Source organism: Pithys albifrons, chromosome 1 (genome assembly GCF_047495875.1).
Source record: "Pithys albifrons albifrons isolate INPA30051 chromosome 1, PitAlb_v1, whole genome shotgun sequence".
NCBI classification, from domain to species: domain Eukaryota; kingdom Metazoa; phylum Chordata; class Aves; order Passeriformes; family Thamnophilidae; genus Pithys; species Pithys albifrons.
This window is the reverse complement of record NC_092458.1, coordinates 65,394,868-65,413,267: the sequence shown is the minus strand read 5'-3', so window position 1 is coordinate 65,413,267 and position 18,400 is coordinate 65,394,868. Positions and strand designations below refer to the sequence as shown.

Below are 18,400 nucleotides of genomic sequence, written 5' to 3'. Positions count from 1 at the left end.
GCGGGCTGCCGGGAGCGGGGCGGGCCGGGCCCGCATGGCGGCGGGAGCGCGCCGGAAGCTGCCCGGGCTGCGGCGGCCACGCGTGACGGGTGCAGGGCTGCGCGGGGAGCCGGGAGGTGAGAGCGGGGCTGGGGCTGTGCGGGGAGCCGGGAGGGGAGAGCGGGGCTGGGGCTGTGCGGGGAGCCGGGAGGGGAGAGCGGGACTGGGGCTGTGCGGGGAGCCGGGAGATGAGAGCGGGATTGGGGCTGTGCGGGGAGCCGGGAGATGAGAGCGGGATTGGGGCTGTGCGGGGAGCCGGGAGGTGAGAGCGGGACTGGGGCTGCGCGGGGAGCCGGGACGGGAGAGCGGGGCTGGGGCTGGGGCTGCGCGGGGAGCCCGGACGGGAGAGCGGGACTGGGGCTGCGCGGGGAGCCGGGAGGGGAGAGCGAGGCTGGGGCTGGGACTGCGCGGGGAGCCGGGAGGGGAGAGCGGGGCTGGGGCTGTGGCTGTGCGGAGCCCCGCGGGCCGAGTGGGGGCTGCGGCCCGTGGGCAGTGGCGTCCCCGGCCTTGTCCTGGCCTGCGACGGAGAGCGGGGAAGTCTCCTGGGTTCCGAAATGCCGACTTAGTATTTCATGTCAGTAGCTGCGCGGGAAAGGGGAGTGGGCCCTCCGTTGGTCAGAGACGCGCATGGTTGGACCCTGTGTGTGTGTGTGTGTCAGTGTGAGTGTCTGTGAGTGTATGTGTGTGTGAGTGTATGTGTGTCTGTGTGTGTGTGAGTGAGTGTGGCCGCACATCTGTGCCCCTTGCACGGCTTCTCCTGTCCCAGCATCTTCCACATTTTTTTCGTAGCGTATGGACCACTCTGGATGTGGATTAAGAACTCAGGAGGCAGTCTAACCATAGCTTTAGCCAAGAGACCTGAGTATGGTTCGGTGTGGAAGGAAGGGCAGCAGCTTGCACGCTGGCCCAGCCCAGCTGACATCTATCCATCCATCCATTCATCCATGCATCCCTACCCCAAGCCCCTCATTCCCACTGCCGTGGGGTAGAGATTGAGGCTCTGCCTGCACCAAGTCTCTTCCCGAAATCTTGCATCCCTAAGCTGCAGCCGTAATAAACGCCATTAGTTTAAGCCATATTAAGCCATTAACATTTTTTCCAGAAACACTGAATGATTTCTCAGCAAAACACATAGCCCCTGTCCCTTCTCATACACTCATAAAAGCATTCGGTGTAAGGATGTTTGACACAAGTCAGACTGTAGAAGAAACTTTTAGAAGCTTATGAACTTGCACAACTACTTTATTTTTGAACTTTATGAGTTTTATCTTTATTTGCTTAGTCTGTGTTAGGCTTTCTTCAGAAAAGAAATTTGTGTTTGCTTCCCCACCATGGAGATTAGCAATTCTGCTCAGCACTTGCAGGCTGTGATATAGAGAGAGTTGTTTTAAGGTCCCTCTGAATGTTCCTCTTCCCTCCAGTCCATCAATCACACCACTCGTCTTGATGTCATCCACAAACTCGCTGAGGGAGCACCTGATCCCACTGTCTGTGTCCCATTGCTGAGGACAATAAATAGTGTTGGGACACTACTCATTACTTAGTTTCTGCATAGTGCATAGGGCTACAACTCTTTGGATGTGGCTATCCAGCCAATTCCTTAGCCCTCCAGCAGTTCATCCATCAAACCCATCTCTCTCCCCTTCACCTTGTCCTTCTCTGTCTTCTGCCCTGTCAGCTTTGTAGGTCAATGGAGTTTTCATAGGCCAATTTAAGTCACTGGAATAGGAGAAGAACACATGCTTTTCTGAGTGTTCTGCTTTCCTGTGAGTTCATTTACCTCATGGAAAGTGGTGAGGATGTCAGCTGTCAGGGGAGGTTGGTGGTGAGGATAAAAGAGAAACAAAGAAACCCCATCCTGTTCTGCAGTGAACTATTAGACCAACTCACGTACACAGGGAAGCATAACCATAGCATAATTATAATTACACAATTATGCCACATCCAAAGCATATTTTGAATTACATTTTTCAATATTCAGACTAAAAGAAGCAAAGTAGCATTATTGGTTTAGAACATGACCCAGTAAGTTTGAAAATGCATTCCTGTGTACTTTTCCATCTGTGATGCAATTACTGTACATGGCTACAATGGGTTGGTTCAGTACTTGGTGCAGCAGTCTTTTATTTGGCTGTTTTTCCTGCCAGCTGGTGATCTGATTTTTGGATGTTGTGCAAAGATCACCAGTAACTTCTTGCAATGTTACAAACTTTGAAAAGTGCAGGCAGAGCTTGGTACCACTCTGTGTATATCTAGTACTGGCAGACCTGTTTTATTTGCTTTTTGTGTTTATATCTTTGAACTAAAGGGATAATTAATGTTTTAAAAGGCCTTGTTATGCTGATGAAGGTGTTGTACATCTCCAAACAGTATTTAATCTTTAAAAAGAGCTGAAGTAACAGAGACTGAACATAACTGAATAAAAACCAGCTTGTTTTCCTTTTGAGAGGGCTAACAAGGAAAACAGGGACTTGCAAAGGAATAAGAAGGAATAACCTGCAGGTTGTTAGTGTTACTAACCTTTTGAGTGTGTGTTGTATTTATGTGGTGAGAAATTCCTAAGAATTCCTGTCATGTGGACTGTGTTTTTTATTTACTCTGGAGAGCTGAGTCTGTTTCAGGCCAAGGAATTGACTAAAAGTCCTTTGAAGGGTAAAGCTTTGTGTTTCAGGTTTTTGTCTGATACAGCCTATGATACAGGTTGATATCTGTACAACTTGTAATTGCATAAAAAAAATCAACTTCCTGGCTAGACTAAATAGATGATAATAGAGTTGAGTTGCAGTGTGTGCTGTTGCCACGGTGAAAAAAGGGGAGTGCTTGCTTTGTAGTCCAACAAGCTTGCATACTTCTAGCTAAGTCTTTACCTTGTGTGAGCCCACAACTGTGCTGTTTCTTGTGCACCTTTCAGTGTTACTTTGAAAACTAAACATGTGCTCTGAGGCATGTGGGTTGATATTTTTATGCTCTTGCCTTCTCTTACTGTTCTACATAATTCTGAAAAGTGCTGCTGAACACATGGAATGTGTCAGTAGGACACACCATCATGTAATTTTGACCAGTCTTAAGTTGCCACTGGGATGTGATTTGAAAGGAGTGATTGCATTTTTCTACTGTGCTTTTTTTAATTCATGCTCTGTTGATTCTTAGCATTCTGTCCAGTTCTGTAGGGTCTCTCCTTGACAAATACTATAAATGGGTTTAGGTTGAATTGGTATGTGCACTGGTGTCCAAGAATGCCTTGAGAAATTTCTCTTTGGAAGGAACTAGATCTGAGTTGGTGCTGTACTGTATGAAAGGGTTGAAAGGACATCATGGTGTGGGAGAGGATGCTTTTCAGTAGAAGTAATGAGAAGCGAACAGTTGTGGCTGAAGGAAGGATTGATTGATGACTTTGCAATTCAATTTACCTGAACTTCCTCATGCATCTTGAAGACATAGGTGTTTATTCTAGTTTGTTCCACTGGAAGTCAGCAGGAGCAGAATTGGGTCCCTGTAGTTCTAACCCCCTGTTTTGCTGGCCAATTCAAGGTGTAGTTTAACCCCAGTGCCAGAGAAGTAATGGACTTACAGAGCTGCCTTGTGATGTGCACCTGGGCCGTACTAGAGGGGTGCTCCACTGCTGTGTCTGTGTGTATGTGTGATAGGTGAGAAAGGAAAATTTTGGCATTGAATTTAAGAGTAATATGAAGTAGAATAGTCAGTGTCACTTGTAAATTTATGCAATGGAGTTACATAGTCATGACAACTGTGGAAGAGCTTTTGTTTGCTAGGAAGAGTGTAACAATGTTAACATTAGGAGAATTTTTTAAAAACGGTAGTAGCAGCAGGATGCCCTTCTGTAGTTTAAAATTGTTGTGTTTATAGGTTAAACTTCTAATAGTTTATTATCCAGTAGATTCATTGTTTTGAAAGATGCAACAGTGGGGGTTTTTTGGTTGGTTGTTTTTTTAATGTTCCTTTAATGCATCTATTTGTAACCCCACGGGATCTTATTGTGGCCATTTTTGAAGTTCCTTCTTTCTGAGGGTTAGATAGAATAAGCTGAGATGCCCAGCCAGACTTCTACATTTCTGCAAAGTACAAGACATCTACATTTCTGCACTTGGAAAATATGTGAGACCTTGTAATACAAAGAAGAGATAAGCTTGGAAATTCAGCACCTAAAGTTTTTAAATCAATTTTATGGCTTAATTTAAAGTTTTGAGTTCATAATCTGTGCTGGAAAAAAGTATTTTCTGCTAGGGAAATACTCTTCTGAATTCATTTCCACAAATTATAGAAGCTACATCATTGTTGGTATTTTTTTTCCTACACCTCAGCCTAATTTTTCTTTAATTGTTTTATTTACTTTTTATTTTTCAGGAGTCTTTGAAAAATCCTTAGTGGTCATGACATTGTCACAAGTGACTTAAGTTAGCCAGTGGCTCAGAATGATGGATACCCAGAAGACTACAAATGGTTTGCAAGTGATTGGAGAAGGGACTGGTATAGGGAAATCGACACTCCACATGGTGGGGTATTTGGGAAAAGTCAGTTGAAACTTGTTTTACATATGTGCAAAGTTCATAATTTTCTCTGTTTTGAGAGATTTTTAATTGGTCCTAATTTTACAAAAAGAAAATTCTCAAAATTGTTTTCCACGGAAATCTATAACAATGGCGAAAGATTATTCTAAGTAAATCTGTGCCTATAATTTTTTTTACGGGCACTATTTTTACAACTGTTTGCATTCCTATGAAAATTGATTCGTCTTAAAAAGATCTGAGCTTGTGTTCCCTGGCAATAAGTGCCTTGTGGTTGAGTTCGATAGAATAAAATGTGCATAATTTTGTTGTTAAAGACACCTTATTTTAATATTTAAATAAAAACATAAAATTTATTTAGAACATGCTAGCATACAGATACATAAATATTAAAAAAGAAACCAATAGAGTTTACTTTTTTATGTGGTGTTGTATTATATTTAGAAGTTGCACATTGGTTTTGTATCTTGATATGTATTTTTTACTTTTGGATAATATATGAAATGCATAAATTTATGCTGCTTTATCTTTCTTGGTTTATTTTTAATTTTAGAACTGTAATCCTGTGGAAACTGCTGCACATGAGTTTTGTCCAGTCTGCAAAGAGAAGGGTCAGATCCAAGCTTTACGGAGTTACCGCATTAATTTTCAAGAGTCCATTTTTCTTTGTGAAAATCCTCAGGTATTACACTAATAAGCAGTTTTCTTTGGCAGTGCAGTGGCCTTTGCTTTCAGGAGTTACAGCTCTCTAAGTTCATGATTTTGTTGGTGGTAAGCAGACTGTTGAAATAGGATCCCTTTGAGTTTGTGTGCTGGAGCATATTTGCTTGTATATAGAAAAAGCACCATAATTAACCTGTGTACAGTGTTTAGGCATAGGTACTTGGCCTGAAGAATTAAAAGGAGTAAATTAAAATGAATAAATGAGAGTTTTCCTTATGTAACAAGGAAACTAAAATGGCATTAAATAAATCCTTGTGCGAGGCAGAAAATTTGATGATCCATATAACTAATGCATGATTCTTGCAAATGTGAGTTTCACATTTTCCCTTGTCTAAGTCTGGGTAATGCAAATAGGTTTATAATTACAATGTTTTCCTTTTCTTTTTTTTCCTATTTATGTTTAACCTTCGCTGGATTTTTGTGCTGCTTAATATTTGAGTTGTGATGTTACTGCCTCTCTTCACTGTTCCACGTATGTGAGGAGCATATAGCAATCCCAAATGGACTGGTGCCCTTAAATTAGCCTAGAGACTAGGCTAGATACAGGTCTCTGAGATGCTTTTCACCATCCTTTCTTGCTTTTAACTAATTATAGTGTAGTTCTGGAGATAGGTAATAGCAACTTATTGCATAATACATGTATATGAGACCATACCAACACCTGGTCTAAGGCACTGGGATAGCCTGAGAGATACTCTGCCAGGTTGGGCACTGGTAGTCTCTCAAGTGTGAGATAATAATGCCGAATCTGTACGCTAAAGGAATGGATTTACCAGAATAAGACGAGAGGCCTCTCCTTAGCAAAAGTAGGTGGTTTTCAGGGGCTGAAAGAATTTACTGGAAAAGTAGGGTTGAATTATCAGCACTAATACATTTACTTCACAATTGCTGATGGTTGGGTGAAACACCTGTCATACATATGTTGAATTTATGTATTGGTTTAATTACAGTATTACTTCACAGAAGTCCTTAAGGCCAGGTTGGATGGAGCTCTGAACAACCTGGTCTAGGGAAAGGTGTCCATGGCAGGGGTTTGGAACTAGATGATCTGTAGGGTCCCCTTGAACCCAAGCCACTCTATGATCCTAAGTTCCATTTTAACCTTATATTTTGTACTTATCTTTAGCTCTTGTTCACCTGAAATTGCTATGTGGATTTCACTCTATTTCTTTCCTTCAGTGTATCTACCCACTTGGTTATAAACCATTAAACAGCATAATTACTTCTACTGGTTCAGAAAATCATCAAGTTCCATCTACTCATAAGAAAAGAAAATTGTGTGATAGCAGTGACTTTTCTCCTGTTGAATCAGATCCAAAAAAAGCAAGAACAAATAACGTGGTAAATGCTGAGCACACTATTAATACACACCCTGTTGTGAAATGCTATCAGAATAGCTTATGTATTCCCAAGTCAAGCCTGCATGATGTATTACAAAATGACCAGCAGAAACCCAGTAACAATGTGGAGTCCTGCATGGAGAAGGTGGATTTTGAAACAACCGCCAAGTCCGACAGCTATCAACAAAGTCCACCCAAGACTTGTAGTTCCAGAACACAACTCTTGCCAAATTCTGAACTTTTATCAACAACATCTGAAATTTCACTGAAAGAGGATAAAGGGTTCACTAATAACAGAGATTTTTGTCTTCAGTGGAGAAACATACATAATCTTTGTTGGTTAGATTGCATTTTGTCAACACTGGTGCACTTAGAAACATTAAAACTTGCTCTAGCAGAAGAATATAATTATGGAAAATGTTTACTCCAGCAACTCCTAACAAAATATAATCAAGCAACTCTGCTTCTGAATACCTGTAAAAGGAGTAAAGTAAAAGGTGAGTAAATTCACCTGCGGTTTCTTCGGTCACAGATACATAGAATTTAGTACAGTACACTTAAATATGCCTCTGTTCTATTTCAAGGTCACAAAATATTGAGTTACAATTCATTTGCAGAGTTGTGTGCTTCACATAGCAGAATCCTGCTGACTTCTGAAATTGTTTTTCTTAGAGGCAAACATGTATTCTGAAGGCATTAAACACTAAGCATCTCTTGAATTTTTTTGTCACATCCCACAAAAAGATTTTGTGAATTATTTATGTAAGTGAGCCTTACTTTGTTTCCTTCCATCCTGTTGCTTAACATGTTAGGATGCTGTTCTAATCTTAACCTTCAAAATAATTTCTCTTGTGGTTTATATCCTTGTTTAAATGGGCAGTTGCCTTGTCACACCACAAAGAGAAAAGCTGGGAACATATGTTCTTTCCTGGTCCAGCTGTGCTCATTGAAGGAATGCTTCCCCTGGGGTCTGCAAGCTACACTGTAAATGACAGTGCTTCCTAACCTGTTTCAGTGGAAAGTACTCAAACACATTAATCTTGGTTATATGGTCTGGGAAGGGTTGATGAGTACTCACTAACCCTTAACAGAGGGTTAACAGGTCAGGTCAGCTTAACAGGTTTGAGGACTGTAACCTTTGAGCACAGGGGCTGTGATGGGCAGCACAGGGCAACCTTCCAGGCAGCACAGCTGGACTCAGGAGAATGTGACACTGTAATCTGCTGTGGTGGCCCTTGATCATTTTTTTGTTCTGTGGATTCAGTTTAAAACTCTTAAACTAACATGATGGTTTTTTCAGTCCTCTGGGACTGGACCATTGGTGTCATAAGTCTAAATTTCTAAGACATCATCTGTCTGGTTAGGCAATACCTCTCATGAATTTCAGTAGACATTCCATTGGAATATGTGTGTTTGAACATAGAGACTATATAGTTCCAGAACAGTCTTTGGTAACTTGAAGAATGTCATGCCTTTCCTGGAAAAAATGTAAGTGTATTAAAAGGGGTTTGTGGAAAAAAAGCCTGAAGTATTCTGAAGTTGTTCATATTCTTTGCTTGCCATAAAGTCAGGCTACTTGAGTTTAGGTTTTCAGCTGTTACAGGAAGGACCTCTACCATCACAGAACCTGTCTGTTTTTCTTTTCTCTTTGTGTTTGCAGAGGAGCTGTGGTGTGCAATATCCCTTGAATGGGGATGTTAAGTGTTGGAATGTAGTATTGTTTGAGAGAGCTTAATCTTTTTTATTTCCATGAATTGTTGCAAAACTTTATTTGGGTAACAGTGAAGAGGAGGTTGCATGAAGAGTATTGTTGTGGAGAAGAGATGCAGAATTTATTCTGCCCTTCTGTGTAATATTTCAGCATCTCTTTTATACAGCTGTCTTTAAAAGCAATCAAAAGCAATGTAGCTGCAACAAACTTCTCTTTTCCTTTTTTTCTTTACATAAATTTTATACATAATAAACAGTTTCAAGAGCTATTCTGTATACTTCCTTTAATTTCTCCAGGTTATGATCATCATTCAATAGTAGAAGTTACGTTCTTGTGCTTAAAGAATGTGTGTTGAAACAACATAACTTGCGAAATTGAAATACACACTAAGATACATAAATTAAAAATTATTTTCAATTTTAAAATTATTTTTACTATTTTAAAATCTCAGGAAGTTAGTATTTAATCTGAAACATATTTAAATGCTTTATTATGAATTGAATAACATTAGAAAATAAAAAAGCAAATTTTTGTGCTTTTGATCCTAATGTTTAGGCTTTAAAGTTTGCTCTTGATCTCTTAATATGCAGAATTTGTAATGTGTGGTCACACTATCCTTAAAAATTATTGCTATGTAGCTGCTGGTGCACACTCTTAGTCATAATTTAAGTCACACCAAGTAGTTTTTATTTAGCACACTGCAGTAAAATGTGAGTAACTTGTGTAAGTTCCTCTCTAATTTTCAAGTAATTAATACCAAGGATCGACTGTTTTACCACATTTCAGGCAATAATGGGTCAGTATAAAAGGCATCAGTTTGCAGAGAAAGAGTGTGTGTTAGGGGTTACACAGGTGTGTGAAATGATGGGAGGGTTACACTTCAATACCTCAAGACAAATGTATTTTTTCCTTTAGATGTTCTTCCAAAAGCAGAATCTCATCTCAATGAAATCAGAAATGAACTGTTTACACAGCTTCAGCCTCGGCTTAGGTGTGAATTGGGTAAGTACTCAGGGCAGCATCTCAGTATTGACTTTCAGGAAACCCTACATGTAAAGCCTTTTATGTCAGTACATAAAAGTGTGTGTGTACATAAGCATGCAAGACAGTTTGGAAATACATTTGCTTGTACTGGTGACATACACATACTTTATAGTATGATCATCTGGCTTGTCCCTTGCTTGTTTTGACTTTTTAGAGAGCGTATTCTCAGCTTTGTAATCATGAAATTGTCATTGATAACAACTTAATAACATGGATCAATCCCTTTGCTGTGAGGATTAGAAACAGAGCTGTGAAATGATAACTGAAATTTCAATCCTAGCAATAAGCTTATCTTCCTTCTTTTTGAAGTAATGAAAGGTGTTTTCAATTATTCAGTGACTGTTTTTCTGCCCCATCTTTGAAGGTAATATGGAGGATCCAGTGTTTGCACTCCATCTACTCTTACAGCTGGATCAACAAGCTGAGGAACTTTTCTCGCATTCATTTTCATGGAAGTTTGAATGTGTATATTGTGGCTACAAGTACCAGAACGGGTGAGATCTTTATTTCAGTAGCTTCTAGATAGCTGTTCTACCTTACCTTTTAAAATCCATATGTGATAGTTGGCTTTTTTAAGATTTCCAGGTTTAATACAGCTTGAGTTTAATCATCTTGGTGAAGTTTTACATGATCTGCCTTTTTAGCTTAGTGCTTGCAAATAAGTTACTACTGTTGTGTGTCTTAAGAAACCATGTTATCAGGTAATTAAGAAAGAACTACTAGGTAACACTGTGAGTTCCTCGCCATGCTTGCCCTGGATTTTGCTGAGAGTATTCAAATTGTTGTGGTTCTAAAGAATATACACATAATATGCCTTTGCTATTGAAGAATACCTGTCATATTCGTTTGGATTACAAAGATTTGGAGATTCTCTAACATAATTTATCTATTTTAAAGTAGTAACACAAGGAAGTTCTGGCAAATTGATTTAGTTCTGTGTAGCTGCAGGTAGAAGCTAGTGATTTAAGTTCCTTTTAGAGTCAGCCAAAAAAGAGACACCTTTGGAAGACAGCTCACTTTATTTGAGAAACATCTGTTTCTCTCCACTATCTTAGGTTTATACAATAGAATTCTAGATCCCCAACTGAAATGAGATTAATGCTATCTGTCACTCTGGCAGATCATAGGTAACCCTGCTTAATAGGATGTGTTCAATAGCCTTGGTTACATACTATGGTTTTAAAAATTTTTGAAAAATTTAGGTTAGGTTGATTATAAAGGAAATCCTTTCTGTGGCTTATGAATTAACAATGTTTCTCACTTTAATATCCTGTACATTGTATTTTAGTACAATATAACTTGCATGTAATCTCTGCTGTGAGTGTGATGTTTTTTAAAAACAAGGCCTTGCATAACATGGATTCTGAGGTACTTTGTTACTGCTTTCTTCTCTTGAGATCCTGCATTAGTTAGTAAATTATGGGATCCTGGTACAAGCTCTGTCTGATATTGGAAAGGAAACAAGAGCTATCATGAAAAGGGAGAAAGAGCAAATAATCAAATAATGTGAAACTGAAGGCCGCAGAGCTGCTGAAAACAAATTGTGACTGATACTGTTTGGAAGAACTGAATTCAGTGCTGACTTGTATGTTATGCAGTCACAGTGAATTTCATGCAAATGGCTCAAACGTGAATAGAATCTGGCTTTGCCATAATGTTTTTACCACTTTTTTCTCATTGTAAAGTATATATATATTAATTGTTTTCTGATCAGCAACTCAGCTTACTCTGTTTTGGTTTTTTTTGTGTATCCAGATTTAAGAAAACACTAACAACATTCACAAATATAATCCCTGATTGGCATCCACTTAACGCTGTTCATATTGGACCATGTAATAACTGTGGTGATAGATCTCAAAGAAGACAGATGATTTTGGAAAAGTAAGTGTGAATATGTGAACTTGAAAATAAAATACATAAAATTCTGGAACTTAATTTATTGAATGTGTGACTTTCAAACCCAAACTGTTATTTTAGGTTTACAGAGATTCTAAATTTTGAAATCTGGTAACTACTCACTTTTTAATATTTTAGATCATTCTTAAATGCTGAAATGGCAAATAGTGTTTAACAAACATGAAGCGGAACAGTGTTTGACATGCTGACCAGTGCATGTGTTTGATTCAGGTCATAAATACTTAGTTTTAAGCAGTAAGTACAGGCAAATGATATCCAGTGGCAGCCTTTCCACAGCACCTGCTATTGGTGGATAAAACTCTTGTTTGATCATTTGTTTACTAGTTTGGCTCAGGAACAATATCCTTTCCTACTGTGGTTACAGCACAGTTCTTTCCCCCACCCCCAAATCCCTAATTTGGTGTTGTTTTTTCCCCCCTAACCTGTAACAAAATGGCATCATTGGGACATTCTTTTCCCTTGACTGCTGTCAAGTCTGAAGAGTTCTGTGAGGAAGTAGAATAGTAAGGGCAGAACCACATACTCTTAGAGATGCCTTGCTTTTTCATCACAAACTTTTGTCTCTGTTTTATTGTAATAAACTGGTTCTTTATTGTTTCTTTGTCAGAGTACCCTCAATATTAATGTTACATTTTGTGGAAGGCTTGCCACATAACAACCTGAAGAAATACTCGTTTCAGTTTGAAGAAGACACTTACCAAATAACATCTGTTGTCCAGTATCAGGCAGATAAGAAGCACTTCATAGCTTGGTCTTTGAATACAGATGGTAAGAATCACAGAATGGGTCAGATGGGAAGGTACCACAGTGGGTCATCTGGTCCAACCTCCCTGCTCAAGCAGGGCCATCCTAGAGCACATGGCCCAGGATTGCATCAGGATGGTTCTTGAATATCTCCAGTGAGGGAGACTCCACCCGCTCTCTGGGGAATCTGATCCAGTGCTCGGTCACCCACACAGCAAAGAAGTTCTTCCTCATACTCAGGTGGAACTTCCTGTGCATCGATTTTTGCCCAGTGCCTCTTGTCCTATTGCTTGGCACCACTGAGGAAAGCCTGGGTCCATCCTCTTGACACTCAAAGTTTAAAAAGTAGAAGAGGAATCAGCTGTGAAGTGCCTAGTTAAGAACCTCCTAGGCATCATATATATAAGTATTTTTACATTCTCAAAGCTGTAAAATACTTGTTCATGACCTATAAATCATTTGCAGATGACAAGACTAGTATTAAAGTGAGAAGTTTCTCTTAAACCCCTGTGCTTCCCACCCATGCAATGGAAGGGTCTACAGAGGAACTTAATTTGAGAGGTGGTGCTTACCTCAAACCTGTGAGGGTATTTTCAGACAAGATGTCTCAGCCAAAAGACTCAGCTTTGTTTTATGGTTGACCTACTCTGACCTGTCATTGCTGCAAGTTCTGCTTGTGTTTGATCTTTTTACAGTGGAAGTCTCCCAGTTTTCTCTTAAGAAAACCCCCTCTATTTTCTGCTTGTCAGGGGAATGGGTTAATAAAACTACTTAACAAGTGGGAGGATAGTGACTTCGCCTTTAAAAGTCTCTGAGTCTCTGCCCTGGTTTCTGTTTATTTTTCAGGAACTTGGATTGAATGTGATGATTTAAAGGGGCCATATTGCAAGAGACATAAAAGATTTCAAGTTCCTCCTTCAGAGATTCATATTGTTGTCTGGGAAAAGAAAAGATCCCAATTTCCAGAAGAACTGAATTCACAGTTCCAGAGTAAAAGTATTGATGATTTTCCTCTTAATAACATACAGTCAAATTCCACAGTGTTGCACTGTGATTTTGATACTACTGCAGGCAAAACACCTGCAGAACACCACAAAGAGGATTCTATGAGAACTCCAGAGAAGAAACAGCAGCGAGTAGCTGAGAGTGAAAGTATTGTTCATCATGGCTTAGAAGATCTGGCACATGATGATCTTGTAACACTGATGCTTGAAGAAGTTCAAGGTGACTCAGGAGATAAGTCACTGTCAAATGGACAGATGGTGGGAAATAACCTTGTTGAAATGGGCACACCGCAACAGCAGGAACCAGTTTTTTCACTTAACACTCCATATACAGGAGACTTTACTGGAACTCCTCTAGCTATGAACAATAAATGCATTTCATTTTATGAAAATTCCAACACTTGCTTACCTCTAGAAGAGTTGAACCAAGCAATTACTCCTCCTGTTCCCAAAAAACGTGACCCTGACTCATTTGACTCATCACTTGTTCAAAGAACAGATGACAGAACTAATTTAGCTAACAGAGAACATGGATTAAATTCAGAAATACATATAAACAAGAAATTGTCAGCAGTAGAGAATACTACAAAAAAATCACCTGACTTGAAATATGCATGCAAAACTGTAGTTAATTCTCAAGCTGACAATTCTGCTGCTGCCAATAATTCTGTTCAGCCTTCACAGAAAGATCAAAAAAGAGGATTTGTAGGAAGCTGGGTAAAGAAATTATTAAGCAAGAATACTTCCTTTATGCCTTCAAGTGCCTCACCTCTCAAGAATGAGAGAAGTTGCAAAAATCCCTCAATTGAAAAAGTAAGTGAAGTGCGGCTGCCCGTTAAGGGCGCAAGTAACTTTGGTGGATTTCAAAGCAGAGGTACAAACAAAACAACTGAGACCCTGAAGTCGCTGGCTCCTCATAATAGTAATAATAGTCATCCTTTATCAAAATTCAAAGGATTTTCTCAAAGCACTCGTCTTCCAACAGCAAGTCATACCACTATTGTAGGTGCAGCTTGGAATAAGTCAGCGAGTACGTTGGGTACCTCAGGGAAAGTGACTCAGTTCCATTCACCTGGCTATAACTCTGGGAAGGCAGAAGAGTCAAACAGTGACAAAACAAAAAAACTTCGCTTGAAACTGTTAAAAAAGTTGAATGCTAAAAAGAAGAAGTTGGCTTCACTGGATAGACTAGCAGTGGAACAGATGAAAAAGGAAAAACCTGTGAGTGCAGACATAAGCACCCCATCTCAGGTTGACTGTCAAAATGACAGTGAACTATTGCAGAGCTTTTTAAGGGAACTGCAGTATCAGATTGATGTCACAAATAATGAGTCTGAATTTAATGCAAACTCTGTGTCAGGGTGCACTAGCCATAGTAACACTGATGAAATACTGGCAGAGTTACTGTCTCCTACTTCAACTATTGCTTCCTTAGAGACTCCAAAAAGTGAAGATGAATGTATGTATATGGAAATGGTGGATAGCAGCTTTGCAGCAGCAGCATCTGATGAGAAGAGCAGTGTGCCACATGCAGCAATGACAAGCGAGGACCACAATTACTACAGTCCTGTAAAGGACACAAATTTGGAACTTGATGCAATAAACAAACCCAGTGTGAAAAAACTTACTTTTGAAAGTCCTACAAGGGAAGACGATATCCTTGAAGACCTGTTCTCCATTTCAGCACCAAGCTCAATGGCAGGTGACATAGATTTACCTCATTTTGATGAAACTCTCTTTGAAACTTGGTAAATACTCGGTTTCTTGGTTTTAAGTGTGTTTTCAGTATTATGTATATTTTGAAATAAAGCACTACTAAGTTATATTTTCTAACTAGTTCAATTGCACACTGACTGTACTTGAACAATTTACATTTGAGGGGTTTTTTTCTTAAAATATTACTGTAACAAGCAAATCAGGTTTTAATGAATTTTACTTTTCTGAGAAGCAGTTATTTTAGCTGTCAGATATGATGATGATTTTTAATTAGAAGCTCCTATGTGTCTTAATTTTTGCTGCTTTTAATATGGAAAACATCCATGCTCTAGTGAGTTTGAGAAATAATAAATATCAGTAGTCTTGATGATGCAATGGTGTAAGAAATATTATTTATGTAGTAGTGATTTACTTTACAGGATCACTCAAATCCTGAAGTTCTTTTGTCTGACATTGTAAAAAAAAAGTACCTTCTGTAATCAGGGAATTTTGCATCCTTTCATATGAAGATCATTTGTAACATTCTAAACTTGAGGCTGACATTCTGTTAGGCTGACATTCAGCTCTTTACAGAATTACTGTTCTGCAAGCTCATCCTGATGTATACACTGCTTGGATCCAAGGAAGGATGGATACATGATTTAATTTTTCCTATTTAGAGTTCTAGCACATACTGGGATTTCATCCTGAGTAACTGCGAATGTAATTTGGCAGAATATTCTTCTGAGCCATGTTATTTTTTTAAGGAAAATCAGTACAATTTGGTCCAGAGTTTGCATCACTAAAAAAGAGTATCAGACGTACCTTTTAGTTGTTCATACCTGCAAAATCATTAAGAAAACAAAGGTTTCTAAGAATTAATTTAACTGCAAGTCAGTGCCTATTACTGTTGTCTCTAAGACTTTGTCACAACTCGAGCACTGCACTCCATCGGTATGAGAGTGCCAAGGAGAGGGAGGGTCAACACGAAGAAAGCAATAGGAAAATGTAGCAAGGCAGCAGTGAGTAAGCAGAGGGATTCACACCTTGGTGTTTCTGGATTTGTGTAGCTTTGGTTTTGCTAGATGGGAGTATTTTAAATGCATAGACACAGAGCTGATGGTACTATATGCCAAATTAAGATTAGCTGTACATTTTTCTTGTTCTCAGAAATAACAAAGGTTTTATCAGCAAGTCTTTATATCAGTGGTTTTTAGAGGTGTTTCTGCATTTTTTCATTGTTTTAAATTCCAAGTTCAAAACATTAAGTCCTCAGTCTTACTTTTCTAATAGGTGCAGTTAAACATAATTGTTATTACAAGGCTTGGCTACAGATTTAAATGGTTTGGGATTGTTTGCACTAGGTTCAAAACGTGTTTAAAAACAGTCAGTGGCCCTGAACTCGCCATGCCAAGTTATTTCTGCTGCAATTGCGTACATTGTTATCAAACTGGTACTTCAGGCAGTGAATGGTTTCAGTCTTGAAATACAAGTCTTTGTGAAGAACTTGAGCTTCTTCTGTGTTTTAAACATCGGAAATGTTACAATAGAAAACAAGTCAATGGATTTTGAATGTTAAGTTCCACTGTACTGCTGGTGAACATTTGCCTGTTTGTGAATTCCCTAATTAAAACAAAACTCACCAAAGTTAAGAGTTTGATTTATCCATTTATAAAATAGGTGCATCTGCAAGACTTGAGGAAGGTGACAGGATTTCTGTGTGTAGTTTTCCAACCAGTGGTGTGTGTGTATATGCAAACCACTACAAAGCAGCTTCTTTCCCAGCCTTTACTGCTTGTCCTGGAGCAGTGGAGAGCTGCCTTCACCACTGGCTCAGGACACAATACAGACCCAGGGGTGAGTAAAGCCACGATCCTGGGGTTGGTAATGCAGAATGCCTAAGGGAACAGGAGGAAGACACCCGGCTAGAGGATGAGAAAGTCCTGCTGATAAGGATTATAACAAGGTGAATAGCAGAGGAGGGGAGCTATGGAGGCACACCTGCTGTGAAGATATACCTAGAGAGAAGCAAGGACCTCTTCACCACTGGAAGCCCCTCTGCAAACTGACTTTGGGACACCTCTGTCTGCAGCTGCGTGGGATTCAGTGTGGGTACACATACATATATAGAAGCTCCAAGAGCGAATAAATAGCACTTGAGATTAAAGTAGGTATGAAATAAATCTGTTAGTGCTGCATGTTCCTGGCTGCCTTTTTTTAAACTAAAGGTGATACCATGTGGATTTGTTTGTTTCCATAAATGTTTTATTGCCTCTCACTTGCCTGTGCAGGTGAGAACTCAGCTGAGATTGAATGAAAACCTCATGACCAAAGGAACTGTTTGGAATGTGGTGTTTACTGGACTTTTTATATTCAGACTAGTTTTAAAATGCAGTTTTTATATTTGCCATGGAGAGGGTACAGAGTATTACAGTAGTTTTTTGTCAGTTAGAAATACACTAGGTGGGCAGAGAGCAAGTAGAGTTTAGCAGTCAGAAGTTAGCCACTCTATTGTGGCAGTTTTATTATTATTCTAAGATAAATTTCCAAAAGTCTGTTGGCTTTGAACACTGCCATCTTCACCACTAAACCATGTCTCCAAGTGCCACATCTACAGGTTTTTTAACATTCCCAGAGACTGTGACTTCACCACTTTCCTGGGCAGCTTGTTCCAGTGCTTGACAACCTTTATTGTGAAGAGATTTTTCCTAATACCTAATCTGTACCTCCCCTGGTGCAACTTGAGGCCATTTCCTCTTGTCCTGTTGCTTATTACTGAGGAGAAGCTGACCCCAACCCAAACCCACCTTCCTTTCAGGTAGTTGTAGAGAGACAAGGTTCCACTTGAGCCTCCTTTTCTCCAGGCTAAACAACCTCAGCTCCTGATCAGACTTGTGCTCCAGACCTTTCAAGAGCTCCTTTGCCCTTCTCTGGACATGCTCCAGCACCTCAATGTCTTTCCAGTAGTGGGGGGCCCAAAACTAGACAGTATTCCAGGTGCAGCCTCAGCAGTGCTGCATACAGCAGGAGATCACTGGTCCTGCTGGCCACACTATTTCTAACACAAACCAGGATGCCATTGGCCTTTTTGCCCACCTGGGCACGCTGCTGGCTCAGGTTCAGCTGCTGTCAATCAGAACCTTCAGGTTCTTTTCTGCTGGGCAGCTTTCCAGTCACTCTGCCCCAAGCCTGCAGCTTGTTGTGACCCAAGCACAGGACCTGGCACTTGGTCTTGTTGAACCTCAGCCAGTTGGCATCAGCTCATTGATCCAGCCTGTCCGGATCCGTCTGTAGAGCCTTGTCAGTTTGAGTCTTCTGATTTGGAAAGGCACAAGTGTGACACTTAACGTTCAGAATCAGCTCTGGGGAGATAGCATGCTGACTCAGATCTTACTTTATGATACATTCAAACACTTTTTTATCACAGAGTACAGGGTGGGGAAAACGGCCACCTTTTCACATGCTGCCTACAATAAACGAGCCCATCTGCTTGAGAGCTGCCTGGATGGATTTTTGGCTGTATACGTGCCAGAGCACCATTCTAGAAATCCACTGTGGTGCTGATAACAAATCTGATTTTGATCTTGATATTTTTTATGGCTGGCTATTGTCCTTTATTCTTCTTCCAGCACTGGTTTTTGCTTTAAATAATTATTC

At 39.9% G+C, this 18,400-nt stretch overlaps 1 protein-coding gene across 3 annotated transcripts; it reads left to right on the top strand.

Moving 5' to 3' along the window:
* Position 1: 1 nt before the first annotated feature.
* Positions 2–15,134, top strand: USPL1 (ubiquitin specific peptidase like 1). Of its 3 annotated transcripts, none has more exons than XM_071553105.1 (9): positions 2–116; positions 4,405–4,571; positions 5,119–5,247; positions 6,468–7,125; positions 9,255–9,341; positions 9,748–9,877; positions 11,139–11,264; positions 11,908–12,068; positions 12,891–15,134. In XM_071553105.1, exons 2-9 carry the CDS (start codon positions 4,473–4,475, stop codon positions 14,798–14,800), a joined length of 3,300 nt encoding a protein of 1,099 aa, XP_071409206.1. In that variant the 5' UTR covers positions 2–116; positions 4,405–4,472; the 3' UTR covers positions 14,801–15,134. The 3 variants fall into 3 exon arrangements, with proteins under 3 accessions (XP_071409206.1, XP_071409214.1, XP_071409222.1); XM_071553113.1 differs by lacking the exon at positions 2–116 and adding an exon at positions 447–462 and having other exon boundaries at positions 4,406–4,571; XM_071553121.1 differs by lacking the exon at positions 2–116 and having other exon boundaries at positions 472–4,500.
* The last annotated feature ends 3,266 nt before the right edge of the window (positions 15,135–18,400 follow it).

What these genes read in the sequence shown, in the direction of transcription:
- USPL1 (XM_071553105.1), top strand. Translation starts at nt 4,473, where the DNA reads ATGATGGATACCCAGAAGACTACAAATGGTTTGCAAGTGATTGGAGAA. An exon ending in AGACAGATGATTTTGGAAAA is followed by an intron (nt 11,265 to 11,907) that starts GTAAGTGTGAAT and finishes TTTCTTTGTCAG; the next exon opens with AGTACCCTCAATATTAATGT. An exon ending in TTGGTCTTTGAATACAGATG is followed by an intron (nt 12,069 to 12,890) that starts GTAAGAATCACA and finishes TTTATTTTTCAG; the next exon opens with GAACTTGGATTGAATGTGAT.